The sequence below is a fragment of the Heteronotia binoei genome, chromosome 18, assembly GCF_032191835.1.
Source record: "Heteronotia binoei isolate CCM8104 ecotype False Entrance Well chromosome 18, APGP_CSIRO_Hbin_v1, whole genome shotgun sequence".
In the NCBI taxonomy this organism is placed as follows: domain Eukaryota; kingdom Metazoa; phylum Chordata; class Lepidosauria; order Squamata; family Gekkonidae; genus Heteronotia; species Heteronotia binoei.
In genome coordinates, this window is record NC_083240.1 from 18021232 (window position 1) to 18035945 (window position 14714).

General features: G+C 43.7%; 1 protein-coding gene across 2 annotated transcripts in view; it reads left to right on the forward strand.

Moving 5' to 3' along the window:
• The window catches only part of KAZN (kazrin, periplakin interacting protein), a 446286-nt gene that overhangs the window by 381459 nt on the left and 50113 nt on the right, over positions 1–14714 (forward strand). For both annotated transcript variants that reach the window (XM_060259107.1, XM_060259108.1), the window contains one exon: positions 3038–3229. In XM_060259107.1, coding sequence (XP_060115090.1) covers positions 3038–3229 — 192 coding nt within the window. The remainder of the gene's footprint in view (positions 1–3037; positions 3230–14714) is intronic.

The window sequence follows — 14714 nt, forward strand, 5'->3', positions numbered from 1 at the left end:
TTGTATTACATATAATAATTGACATTATTATTATTTTTTTTGTTTTTGGTTGGCTGTGAGAATTTCATCGCTTGTAGATAATGGGGAAATGATTCTCCCTGACTGCGACATTCCTTTTTTAAAACAATGTGGTGGTGATTGTTCTTTGGCCTGCTGTGATAAAGCTTCGGAGACAACATTCCACACCCTTTGTGTCTGGAATTCCATTATCTGCCTGGAAAGCAAATCTTTTTCCACCCTGTCTTTTTGTGTGAAAGGGCTCTCTCTCTCTCTCTCTCTCTCTCTCTCTCTCTCATGCCTGTATGGTCACACCCACGCACAGGCAATATTTATGATGTGCGACTAGTCACACATAGTTCCCACCCCAAAAGTCCCAGCTTACAGGCAGCTTGCATCAAGGCTCAGGAAAAGCAGAGTGGTTTTATATATGGTTCCCGGAGGATAGCTTTAGCCATGGTAGAAAACACATGCGCTCTCCCTGTGTAAGGGGTTGTGGGATTGCGTCTGCTAGACCAAACTTCTGGCATCAGTGAGTACAGCTGAATGTCTGCAAGTGAACCCAAACGGAATATAAGTGTGCTCTCACATTCTACAGTGGTACCTATTGCACGGTCCATAAAACCTCTCCTCCAACACTATATTTCAAAGGAAAGTAAATTTCTTTGGAATTTGTGTTGGAGGAGAGCTTTACCAATACCATGGACCACCAAAAAGACAAGTAAGTAGGTTCCAAACAAATGAAGCCTGAACACTTGCTAAAATTACTATCCTATTTTGCCCATCCACAGGGCCATCTAACAGCAATGAGGATCCTGTGAATTTAGGGGGAGGGATTTGTGAGCTTCCTGCATTGTGCAGGGGGTTGGACTGGATGACCCTGGAGGTCCCTTCCAACTCCATGATTCTATGATTCTAGGGCTATTTTTGTAGCAGGAAACTCCTTTGCATATTAGGCCACACCTCCCTGACGTAGCCAATCCTCCTAGAGCTTACAGGACTCTTAGTACAGGACCTACTGTAAGCTCTTGGAGGATAGGCTACATCAGGGGTGTGTGGCCTAATATGCAAAGGAGTTCCTGCTACATCCACAAAGACATGCTGATGGAGGCCTATCCAGGGTAAGATCCCAACACCCAGCAATAAGATCTGCACAAATCTTGCAATCACAGAATTTCAATCTAGGGAATGAATGGTTGTGAACATGGATGCAGTCGGTTGCACCTGATATCCATAACCTGATAAATGCCAACAAGAGGACCTCAGAATAAGACTTGCCATGTAAAGTGTGGAAGACAACTAATAGAATATAAACAGGCTTTGGCCATTGTCCAGACCTGTTGTTTAAATGGGGCAGAATACCAGGACCCAAACGCAATTGTGGTGCAGCCTGCCAAACTGTTTTCCATCTGTCACAGGAGTGTGAGCATCGTGCTTTCCAGGGAGATAGGATGGAGCTCTTGAACTCTTCCCAGCTGAGACTGAGTGAACTTAAAAACCAAAATTCATATTATATTAGATATTATAGTGAACAAATGACCCAAGGCCTTCCAGTGACATTCCCCATGGCAAAGCAGGGATTCGAACCTGGGACTAGATCCTGGTTCAACATTGTAACCACTCCTCCACCCAGGCTGTCACTTTCCTGGTTGAGCTGGATGCTGTTGGCTGCTAGGCAACACAGATTAGGGCCTCAGTTCTCCCATCTGCAAAATAAGAATAAGAATTTTGTCAGTGTTGTTGCAGTAGGGTCTTTTAAAATATTTATTTTTTGTTATTTTCGAAACATTTTTTTTTTCGAGTGTAACATACAGAGTCATTCCAAAACATTTGTTAAGGCTTGAAATCTATCTATAAAAACCTAATAATCCAAATAATAATCTTTTTGTAGAAAAAGCCCAGAGGGAATTTATTTGCATATTAGGCCACACCCCCTGGCACCAAGCCAGCTAGAACTGTGTTCCTGTGCATTCCTGCTCATAAAAAGCCCCGCTAATAATTAACACTAAATCCTATCAGACTAAAAAGACAATATAATTTATAATAAAAGTACATCAGTTTTCTGTAATAAGGCTTACTAGGAGTGATATCATTGTCTGTTAAATATGTTATTACAGGATACCATATTGAAACTTTTTTTCTTGAAATGGTCTTACATTGTGTCTTCTGTATTGTATGCAGTCTTATTCATGGATTTCCCATAACCTGTTATACCATTGTTGGATTATGGGAGGATGCTTTCCCATCCATTTGGCTGCTATTGTAAATCTAGCTGTTGCTATTAATGATGAAAAAAATTCAGCTTTGCTTTTATTAACTTTTGGGTCTTTCCAATTTGGTGTATGCGAACTCTTATCTGGGAAAACCAGGTTTGATTCCCCACTCCTCCACTTGCAGCTGCTGGAATGGCCTTGGGTTAGCCATAGCTATCGCAAGAGTTGTCCTTGAAAGGGCAGCTCCTGTGATAGCTCTCTCGGCCCCACCCACCTTACATGGTTTCTGTTGGATATAGGAGATATAGGAGATTGTAAACTGCTCCGAGTCTCTGATTCAGAGAGAAGGGCAGGGTATAAATCTTCAGTCTTCTTCTTCTTCAACAAAAGTATGTCCAGTTCTAATGAAATGACATAGTCTGTTGTTGCAATTGTTAAGGCGATGATGGTGGCAGGGCACCCAAAAGCTTCTTAGGTCAGAGACTTGTGCCCCCCCCCCCTATTTTCTGAAACACTGTTTACTTCAACATTGCTGTGTGAGTGTGTATGGATCATTTTAGATTATATGAAAATTGCTGGCTTGCATGCTTTCAATGAGAATACATGTTGGAGGAATATTTCCTGCTAGTCCCGAATATAGTTTCTTGCAACTGGAACAACATCCCAGTTATTCCCTCATGGAGGGGAAGGACTGTGTTGCTGAGGATAACGATTCCTTAAATAATCATTGGATTCTTGACTGTGGACTCTCAGTGCTGGGAGACCTTCCTGAGCCCAAGACGACCAGCCGCTGACTTCCTGGCATTGTCTTTTGTTTTTCGTTCCAGTGCTTCTCCGAGAAGAGGTGTCTCAGCTTCAGGAGGAAGTTCACTTGCTCCGGCAAATGAAGGATATGCTCACAAAAGATCTGGAAGAGACGCACGGCAGCAAGTCGACTGAGATCCTCTCTGCCACCGAACTCAAAGTCCAGCTGGCACAGAAGGAGCAGGAGCTGGCAAGAGCCAAAGAAGCCCTTCAAGGTGAGAGCTCCACTTTCCTTCTCCGCTCGCTTCTCTCCTGCAGTGAACGTGAGCAGTTGGGCACTAATCCCCAACTTCTCAGGGTTGTTTAATATTTCGGGTTTCTCTATAAAGTTAGCATTAGAGTTGTTCCAAACTAGCTCAGCTGGAGTATTTTCAGGGCTTTTTTTGTAGCAGGAACTCCTTTGCATATTAGGCCACACCCCCTAATGTAGCCAATCCTCCGAAAGCTTACAGGGCCTACTGTAAGCTCCAGGAGGACTGGCTACATCAGAGGTGCGTGGCCTAATATGCAAAGGAGTTCCTTTTATAAAAAAAAGCCCTGAGTATTTTTATGGCGTTTGATAGAAGGGAACCTGCCTTCCCCCTTTTCTGTGATTTTTCTGTCCTCCTTGCAAGCACCCTTGCAAAAAAAGGCCTCCTAAGCCAGTGGCTGACACTTCCATTTGTAACAATACGTTCCATTGGCTTAGTATACAATACGTAAAGGAGGACACTCAGTTGTCTTATCCTGATCTTGCAGCCATTAATTTAGATTGGGAGTCTTCTGAGTCCTGGTTTTATGAGAAGTCCCTTCCACACACTCTTTCATGCTTGTGAAGTTTGTAAAGTTGTTACCACACTGTGCATGTTCTGCAGATAGAACTCGTAGGTGTACATGTCCGCATTGAGGAAGAACAAAAGGAAGGAACCCGGTTGAGATGTGGCTGACAGTGCCGGCTGTGAACCTACCTAACAGCAAACATTCTACATAGCATTGCATGGATTTTCAGGTGCAGAAAAGAAGCAGGGCTTCTTCTCTTAACAAAATAGGATATAAAGCAATTCTCCCGCTTGCTAAACTCTGACAGTCCATCCATCCAAATCAGCAGGAGAGAGAAGTGATTTCCATGCCTCATGCTGGCACAGAGAAGCTCTAAATATAGTCTCCGATCCCCCAGCATACTTCACATAGGTTTCATTCATCTGATTGCATTGCAAAGAGCCACTTTCCATTGGTTTGACGCCAAAGGTATAAACGCATAGGGAATTTTGCAAGCAGGTTGGTGCAACGCTAAGTGGGGAGAAATGTGATACCACATAGTACCAAGAAGGCAGCTTCTCAGAGATGAAGAAAAACTCAGAATTGCCAAATTCATGCACATAAAGTCTGGCATGTTGCATGTTACTAAAGCTGTGGCATGTTCTAACCTGGATCCTTTTTAAAAATTCAGAACATTTCAGAACAATGACAATAAATTCATCTAAATTCATCTATCTATCTTTTATCTAACCTCAGGTAGGAGTTTTGTGCATATGTTTTGTGCACATAGACTGCTGTGTGCTCCATATGATTCTGCAGTTCCTAGAAACTGCAGCAAGGTTTCCAAAGTTCTGCTTGTTGAAGTACAATCAGAATTATAATAGTGGCGAGGAGGGGGGCGGGAAGTGGTCTTATCCTGAACTTGCTGCCAGTCGTTTGGATTGGGAGACTTTTGAGTCCTACTTTTATGAGAAGTCCCTCCCACATTCTCTTTAATGTTTGTTATGTTTATAAAGTTGTTACCACATTGTGCATGTTGCCACGCTGTGCACACCTGACCTTCATGAAGCCGTTTCTGTGTGAGTCACTATTGCCACACATCTTTATGGAAAGGAGCAGTGACTGACGCAGAGATGCAGCTGACATCCTCTTAGGAGAGTGGGTAATTCCGCATTAGGAAGTGTCTGAGTGATCTATTTGTGAAGAAGCATAGTGGGGTTACGCCTTCCCAGGTTAATTCCTATTAGACATAGCAGAAGGAGGGGAGGCCAGACCAGTAAATCATTCAGAGAAACAGTGGGCATCTTCTTCTGCACGGGGATATTTTAATAGTTTCATTACTTTGTTGAAACGATTTTATGGCATTGGCTGATGATTGATTGATTCCTGGAATTGCTTTACTGTGACTTTAATTATTCTACTGCTCTCAATAATATTGGTCTGCTCTTAATGGATCTGCTTTGCTGTGATTTTAGGTATTGATTCTTCTTTTTTATATGTAGTAGGTGCTACTGTACTGCAAGGAGATAGCTATTTTTAAAATCTTGCTGTTGCATTGATCGCTAATTGTTTTTATGCCTTTTGATCTTAGTGTTTACTGATTCATCTTTGTAAGCCTTATTGGGCATCTATTTTGAGAGGGTAGGAAATGAATTCCGCCGATTAATAAAATATCTTCCTCACAGAAGAGCGAGGGTGCCATGGTGGAAAGGATGGGAATTACACAGATAGCTTCTTAAAAGACAAACAACATTTATGGGAACAAAGCAGGAGTCAAGTGTACCTTTAAGACGCAACAAAGTTTTATTCAGAATGTAAGCTTTCGTGTGCTCTAAGCACACTTCATCAGACAGTGAATCAGGTACAGTGAGCAGAGCTCATTGGATCGTTTAAAATCGTTTAAGATCCAATGACAGAATAGTAAAATTAGGACAAAGGAAAGGTCCCCTGTGCAAGCACCAGTCCTTTCCAGCTCTGGGATGACGTTGCTTTCACGTTTTCACGGCAGACTTTTTACGGGGTGGTTTGCCATTGCCTTCCCCAACAGTATAGTAAAATTAACGAATTGAACAAACCTTTGATCTGGGTAACATTTTACTATTCTGTCATTGGATCTTAAATATGTACCATTTTGCATTCTAAACCACTGCCTACCACTACCAGTTATATGTAGCTCTGCTCGCTGTACGTGATTCACTGTACTTGATTCCTTGTCTGATGAAGTGCGCTTACAGAGCGCATGAAAGCTTACATTCTGAATAAAACTTTGTTGGTCTTAAAGGTGCAGGTTGACTCCTACCTTGTTCTGCTGCTTCAGATCAACACGGCTGCCCACTTGGATCTGTCAACATTTATGGGAGCATGCGCTTTCTTGAGTCAGAGATCACTTTTTTGAATGCATTGGAGTGCACACCCTTCGGATTCCAGATTAGTTTGGAAATTTAGTGGATTTACAAGAGGGTGGCGATGGAGGTCTTGATTACTCAATCCTTGCAGGCAGGTTGTGAACTCATTCTCAGCATCAGCACCTGGACGCTCCTCCAAAGAGCAGTCTGTCTGTCTGTCTATTAAAATTGTTATATCTCGCCTCAAGGTTGCCTACAAATTGCAATGAAAAACCTCACCATTTAAAACCAACTATATATAAATCAAGATAACCCCTGCTCTGCTTAAAAGATGCCTGCAGTTTATACTCCATTAAAAGCCCTTGGGAACTCCTGGAAGACAGATACGGTATTGGAAAAAAAAGGATATCACAGAGTTGGGAAAAAAGCAGGGGAGGGCAACCAAAATGATTAGAGGGGTTGGAGCACCTTCCTTATGGGGAAGGGCTGAAGAGAGTGAGACTTTCCAGTTTAGAAAAGAAACAGTGAAAAGGGGACATCATAGAGGTTTGTAAAATGGTGCATAGGGTAGAGAGGGTTGACAAAGAGAACTATTTCTCTGTCTCCCCAAATACTAGAACTCAAGGGAGTCCAGTGAAGCTGATGAGCAGTAGATTCAGGGCTGACAAAAGGAAATACTTTTCTGCACAACGAGTTACTAAAATGTGGGATTTGCTGCTAGACGATGTGGTGATGGCCACAGTCATAGACAACTTTAAAAGGGGAGGACAGATAGATGGAGGATAGGACTGTCAGTGGCTACTAGCCATGGTGACTAAAGGGAGCCTCCATGTTCAGAGGCACTAAGTCTCTGAATCCCAGAGCCAGGGGGCAACATCAGGGGAAGGCCTCAACCTCTATGCCCTGCTGTTGACCATCCAGAGGAACTGGTCAGCCATTGTGTGAGACAGGATGCTGGACTAGATTGGACCACTGGCTTCATTCAGCCAGTGGTCTTAAAACTTACGTTCTTAAAACTTTCTCCATGTGGGTTGTGTTGCAACAGCTGCAGTTAAAGAAAAAGGGGGGGGCAGTTAATGGTTGGGATAGTCTTTGTTGCATCTGCTTCCCACCACCGCCACCATTTTTACATCATATTTGCCAAACTGGAATTGGTCCTGAGTCCTAAATATGGAGTATTAATCTAGAGAGCACATGAAAAGAGAAAGTTCTCATTCCAGGGCAGGTGGGTCCAATTCCATCTCTACCAGTTTTCATTACAAAGACGGCGGGAACAGCTGGAGCAGAACAGGCTTCTGGCATTCTATGGAAAACTGTTGATGCAAATATGACGAAAACCTAAACAATAGAAGGTCAAGAACGCAGTCGACATAAAATCTAATTCATCACAAACAGCATAAAAACCAATCCCTAGAAAGTAGGTGGTATGTATACTATGTGTCTTCATCTCTCCCTCTCACCCTACACTGATCGAAGTAAATCTGGAAAACAGGGCAAGAAAACCATTCTTAACCAAGAAAATAGTTTCCTTCTACTAGGATAAACTGGATCAGGGGTTGCCCTTGGCTGCATGATTGTGCAACTCGGTAGCCGCACAAGATGTTTGGCCACCTGAGGCAATGGCGGCAGCCGATGCTGCCACCAACTCACTGCTGCTGCTGCCACCTTCCCTCAGAAGCTGGAGGAAATAACTGCCACTGCTTCTTTCTCCTCCTCAGCTTGCCTTAAAAACAGCACAGCGAGCCACCCTGGAGGGTTTCCTTGAACTCTCTTGAGGTTACTTTCTCTTGAGAGATTGCTTTCTCGAGAGAGAGTTTGACCACCATCACCCTGGCAATAAACGACTAGAAAATGGCAGCTGTACTCTCAGAAGATGAGAGTCTTGTGGGAGTTCTGGGGCCAGCAGGGGGAGGACACTTGCCACACTGCTTTTGAAGAAGCCTTGGGGAACTAGGAGCAATTCCTAGGTGGGGAGAGGGCTGTCAAGCAAATGGCCAAGAGACAGAATGAGAGGTTGACATCGCCCAAATCTGCCATCTGAGGGAACCACCTCAGGTTTCCTTATTATAGAGCCAGCCCGGGGGCAACCTGATGCCCACAGAAGACAGGTGAAGCAGCTCTTAGGACCCTAAGACTCTCTCAGTGCACCAGAACCGCTCAGCTGTTGCATCTGGGTTTATGCTTTTTAGCTACGCTTCAGAAGCTCTGACAGCGCCTCTCTTTCGCGTGAATCTCCGTCCCTGACGTGATCTTAACGCCGGCCGAGTTTGTTCGCAACAGATGTTAATTTTCATTTGGAGATTGAAAACACCCGGCCTGCGCTGTTGTGCTCTTTGATGAATGTTTTCGCATTAAAAGCTCCTAGGCTTGCAAAGAAAGAATTTTAAAGACGGGGAGGGGGAATCTGCTGAGATGCCACTTTTCCTGAGCCCCTTAAACTCCAGAAATCTGCTGAAAGTGGGCTTTATTTCATAGTAGCTAGGATGCAAATGTGGGATTAGTCTGCTGCCTTTGAGGTAGATAAAAACATATTTTGGGTAAGGTTTTGAAAGCGTTTTTGCTGTGGTGCAAAGGATGTGCGAGGGTGCTTATACTTGCTTTCCTCTCGGATAGAGAGAGGATCCTTGGGGTTTGGAAGAAATATGAAAAGATTGCCATGTCTGCCCCTTAGATGAAAACTAGGATCATTTCAAAGTTCTCTATCCTGTTGTCTTAACCCCAAAATTGCCAGTTTGGTTTTATTTTTCTCTGGCGAACCTGGAATTTTTTTTCGGGGGGAGGGGGGGCATCTTGTTTCCTGGCACCAGTATTTTCTCATACAATGTATACACATGTCCATGTTATTTGAGCATGAGTAAGTCAACATGATGCATTAGAGATGGCATGCAGAAGTCAATGCATTGTTGTAGTTAGAGTGTCAGATTGAAATCTGGGAGACCCAGGTTTGAATCCCCATTCTGCTGTGGAAACTTACTGGGTGGCTGTGAGCCAGACACATACTCTCGACTCAGCCTACCTCTCAGGGTTGGTGTGAAGATAGAATGGGACACAGAGAGCGCTGTATGCTACCTGAAGCTCTTAGCAGGAAGGGTGAACGTATGAGATAGAGACTGCATGCAGAAATGCCACATAAAACATCGCAGATCATGTGAACATGATGCAACAAATGTACAGAACCAACATTGAAGAACAGAGTTGTTTTTGTTTTATTATTTAGATATTTATATCCTGATTTCCTCGTCAGTCAGAACCAAAGCAGTCAGTCTCCCTTCTTTCATTTTAAGTAAATCATTAAAAATTAATACACGTTCCAAAGCTGTCTTGGCCTCTCTGATTCATAGGCAAGGTGATACTTGTAGGCAGGGGTCATTTTGTAGAAAAATAGGCAGTGGAGCTCATTATCATAACTCATTAACATATGCCCCCGCCAGCCAAAAGTAACCCAATGCAGGAAAGGGGTTCACCAGGGGCTCTCCTTGCCCTCCCCTCCACAGTCAAAGGCTAGCAAGCCACCTGCCACCCAGTATCACATAAGAAGTGGAAAAAGGGTGGCATGGGGTTCTCCAAGGGTTAATGAGGGCTGCTGGGGGTGTGGCAAAGCTCCTGGTGGCTGGCTGGCTGCCCGCCCGCTCTCCTAATCCAGAGATTGTTATGCAGCTGTACCTACTATTCAACAGGCAAGGTAGGTGGGGAGAAGGAGGGGGGCCATCAGAAAAGTTCAGGAGCTGTGCTCCTGTGAGCTCCTGCTGAATTCAAGGCCTGCTTGTAGGTCAACCGGACCTCCTGCTTGTATTAGGTCAACCCAGCGGTGTGTTCCGCTTGCTCATGTTTCCATCTCTCTATCAGGGCCTGGACTGGGGTGCAGCCACTCATCACCCAGCCTGGCCCTCACAAACAACATGTTTGCTCAGTCTTGCTGGTTCTACAGCTTGCAGCCTGCTTATCCAGGTTTTCTTTCTTGGTAAAAGGTGGGGCGTCACTGTTTATTTTTCTCTAAAGGCCTGTTCAACTTCCATGACCCCAGGGCACTCTGATTCCTCAGCTTCCCTGTGTCTAGCGTAATTATCGACAAACGGCTGCATTTCTTTATTTAGAACTTTTTTTAACCCCACTTTTCTTGCAGTTTTGCCCACAATAAGTAATGCCAGTAAAACTTGTTTCTACTGATGCTCGCTGCACCATCATGTTTTCTTCCTTCTTTCAGTGACTTGATTGCCATCTAGAGACTCCAGCTAATTGGTGGTGGGCGTTCTACAGGATAGCGTGGGGCTGAAGCTCTGGGCAGGTGGGCGTTGCTGTGCCAGTCTGCTTCCAGTTTGATGTAAAGCCAGTTTGGTATAATGGTCAAGAGAGCAGACTCTAATCTGGGAGAACTAGGGTTGATTCCCCTCCTCCTCCACTGGCAGCTGCTGGGTGACCTTGGATCAGCCACAGTTCTCTCGAAGCTGTTCTCTTAAGAGCAGTTCTCAAAAGAGCCCTCTTAGCCCCACCTGCGTCACAAGATGTCTGTTGTGGGGAGGGAAAGGAAAAGGAGATTATAAACCGCTCCAAGTGAAGGGTGGGGTATAAATCCAATCTCTCCTTCCTTCCTTCCTTCCTTCCTTCCTTCCTTCCTTCCTTCCTTCCTTCCTTCCTTCCTTCCTTCCTTCCTTCCTTCCTTCCTTCCTTCCTTCATTCATTCCTTCCTTTTCTGAGCCCACAGTTGGAGAGGGATAGGAATGGCTTTCAGCTAGCCCAATCAGACTGTTTGGCCTTGATTAGTACTCAGATGGGAGACCACCAAGGAAGTTCAGGGTTGCTTCACAGAGGCAGGCAATGGCAAGCCGTTTCTGTACTTCTCATGCCTTGAAAACCCATGGGGTTGTCATAAATCAGCTGCGACTTGACAACACTTTCTACTGCCATTAAAATCCCTTTGGAGCAGTTCTGCTGTTGTCACTGCTCAGTCAGCAAGCCAACGGTGTTGCGATCGCTGGGCTCAAAGCTGCAGTAAGGTGAAAAGATCTGATGCTCTGACCACAGGTGGTCACAGCGGTCCAACACCAGCATGCTCGCCTGTCGATTCCATCCGCCACAAGATTTGTGGCAACCCTACCAAAAACCAGGGTTTGATGAAACCCTGTTTTTTTAATCAATGCTGCCCTTCGGAATAAATAGGAAGTGTCCTTAGTCACTGCTGGCTTGGATGAGTTTCCTGTCCGTGTTGACACCAAAGTTGTTGTCCATGTCCTTGGAAAAGTGTGGAACTAAACACTGGCTTGTTGCAGGCAGTTGATCCAGGCTCTGATGAGCTCTTCATTTTTCAAGGCTGCGATTGCAATCCTGAGGACACTCTCCTGGTTGCAATCCCCACTGAATAATATAGGACTTTCTTTTGAACAACAAGTTTATGTGTTAAGATAAGATTAAGATTTGAATAATTTTTAGTGATGATTTAATGACTACGAAATTTATGTTCAATGTTTAACAAGGTAATAATTGAATTTTTAAAGTGCAAAGAAGAATAGATTACGGCTATCTGATTAAATGTGTAATATTGATGATTAAGTAGAAAGTATTAAGTAAAGGGATAAGAATAGTAGTTATATTGGAGTTAAGATAAAGCTAAGTGAATTATAACTTTGAGTTAAGATTCTATATATGTGAATTTTTACTTTTAAAAAGGTTTTTAATTTGTTTTGTATACCGGCGGAGGTCACAATTTGGAGGGTGGGACGGGTGGGAAATTGTGTAATGTATTGATGAACTATATTTAGATTCTGATAGTAGAATACTTTTCAATATATTGCAAAATAAAAACTTTGTTACATTGAACAACTTGGTAAGGATCAGGGGTGGAATCCTAGCAGGAGCGCCTTTGCATATTAGGCTATACATCCCTGATGTAGCCAATCCTCCAAGAGCTTACAAGGTTCTTTGTTGTAAGCTCTCGGAGGATTGGCTACATCAGGAGTGTGTGGCCTAATATGCAAAGAAGCTCCTGTTAGAATTCCACCCCTGGTTAGGATCCCCCCTTCAGTTCCTACCTCTTGGGCGGAGGTAATTGCAAAATCATTGTTCAAGAACCATCTTGAGGTGGCCCTAGGTATTCACCCCCCCCCCCAAAAAAAAATCCAGGGACTTCCTCTCCAGAAGCATGGGGACCAGTGATTTCATCTCGATTTTCCAAATGGAGAATCTCAGCTATTAGCACTGGCTTCCGAGCATCATCTCTGCACAATGGAAACCCTGCCCACTGGACCGCTTTGAAACATTTCCTTACTTTGTTCTTCTCAGTGGCTCTCAAACACTTTCCTTGCAAGCGCTATTAATCTGTTGCTGTAATTGTTCATCTGTGCATAATGTTTATGGCCGCTTCGATTAATTTTCTTATTAATCTTATACGGAACAAAGTTCTTTAGCAGCTAATAAATCTCTTTTTTATGCTTTAGAGCTAATAACTTTTTGAAGGAGAGGAGGGAAAAGTAGTCTTTTGTGTGCGTGTTTTTAAGACCCAAAATATATTAATTTGGGTAATTTTTCACTGCAGTGGCAAAATGAGACATATCTGCAGACTCTCTTATTATTTATTAAGTATGAGCACTTTGTCTGACTTCAAGTAATTAGCAATTTGTTTTAGATGAAACTATTGGACGAGAGTTCACTCCATAAAATGTGTCTATTAATTTGAATGGAACCAAGATCTTAATAAATTTAATTAACTCGGACCGTTCTGATATGCTGAGTCTATCTGAAATCAAACTTCTAGATACCATGGCAGATTGCAATCCTCAGGATTACCTTCACATTGTCTAAAATATGATACAACTTCTAGAGGGATATGGGCATGGAAACATAGATGTGGAGCTCAGCCCAGGAGGGAAAAAAAATAGAAGTCTCTTAAGCAGTAGATTTATCAAAACACTTCCAAGACTCTTAAAGAGCCGTTGATGGATGAATTTCTCATGAATTTGTCTAATCCACTCTAGAAACCTTCTAAATCAGGGATTTATCCTTTCTGGGATTTGAGCCCACAATTTGGGTGCCAAGCGCTTTAATCTAACCTACCTAGTGAGCTCCCATGGTTTGCATGGAGGGGTAAGATGGAAATCTATCTGGTAGGTTTTTATCCTACCCTTCTTCCAAACAACTGTGGGCAATTTACATGTTCCATCCCCCCACCCCCCCATTTTGCCCTCACAGTTTCCCTGCAAGTTAGGTTAATCTGAAAAAGAGTAATTAACCCAAGGACATCTCATGAATTTATTGACCACATAGGGATTTGATGATAGATAGATAGATAGATAGATAGATAGATAGATAGATAGATAGATAGATAGATAGATAGATAGATAGATAGATAGATAGATAGATAGATAGATAGATAGATAGATAGATAGATAGATACGTCTGTCCATTGATCCCTGACTGCAAGGGTTATGTGACGTCTAGTCCAGGGATGGCCAAACTGCAGTTCGGAAGCCACATGTGGCTCTTTTACACATATTGTTGGCTGTCAAAGCCTCAACTGCCCTGTCAGCTGGCTTAGAGAAGGCATTTGAATCACTTCTCCAAGCCAAGCCAGCTGGCATCTTGAAGAATGCATTTAAAGTAGCTTTCTTTCCACCTCGCTCCATCTGTTTCCCTTCCTTTCTTCCTGCCTGCCTGCCTGCTCTCAAACATCTGACGTTAATGTCTTGCAGCTCTCAAACATTTGACATTTATTCTATTTGGCTCTTACATTAAGCAAGTTTGGCCACCTCCTGGTCTGGTTGTTTCCAAAATCCCACCAGCTGCAGTTTCTTCTTCTAGCCAGCTGTCCTTAAACAGCGAAGCAATGCTACAGATCCCCAGAGCTCTCTGCCTGAGCCCCACAAGCCTCTTCCTGCAGGGTTGCTGGGATTGTACCTGAACACCATGATTCTTAGACCTATTTAAAGTCCTGCACTGGCAGATGTTCTGCTAACATGGGGGGAGGGAAGCTTCAGAGATATACTTCTCAACTAGAAGTAACTGATGTCCCATTCCAAACGTCCCCACTTTCAGTTCCATTTTCCTGCAGGGTGTGATTTTCCAAGCCTTTGCAGGTGCATCGAAGGCTCTGAATTCCCCGAATCAGACCCCCGATTCCGTCTCAGCTGCTTTGAAACTCAAGAGCATGCAGGTGGCGGAGGGCAGGCCTGACTCGCATTACTGTCTGGTGCACAGTTCAGCGTCATATGAAAACTATGAACCTTGCGGGGGTAGGGGGAGGTTGTACAAAGAAAGCATGCCTCCTTCAGGTTTACTACAAGAGGCTTGACGATGATGGGATGATAGGCTGGAATTGCAAACATTTTGGCGGGTGATATAGGGATCCGGACCTCACCAAACATACCGAATCTAAATTGCTAAGCAGATATCAGCAGGGAATTGTTGACAGGTTGTTCAGCAAGTAGGTAATTTTAGAGAGCATAGGAAAAAAATGTTGTGGGAGGGTGCATGGCTCCCAGCCTCTCAGCTCCTTTACAGCTCTCAAAGAGGGTTCTTGCTTTTGCTCTTCTTTCGTTTGCATCAGAAGTGCGTTTTGAACAGCACTCCCGGAGCAAATCATTTCTGAATGAAAATGCAACTTGGAAGAGGAAGCAAACTATAACCG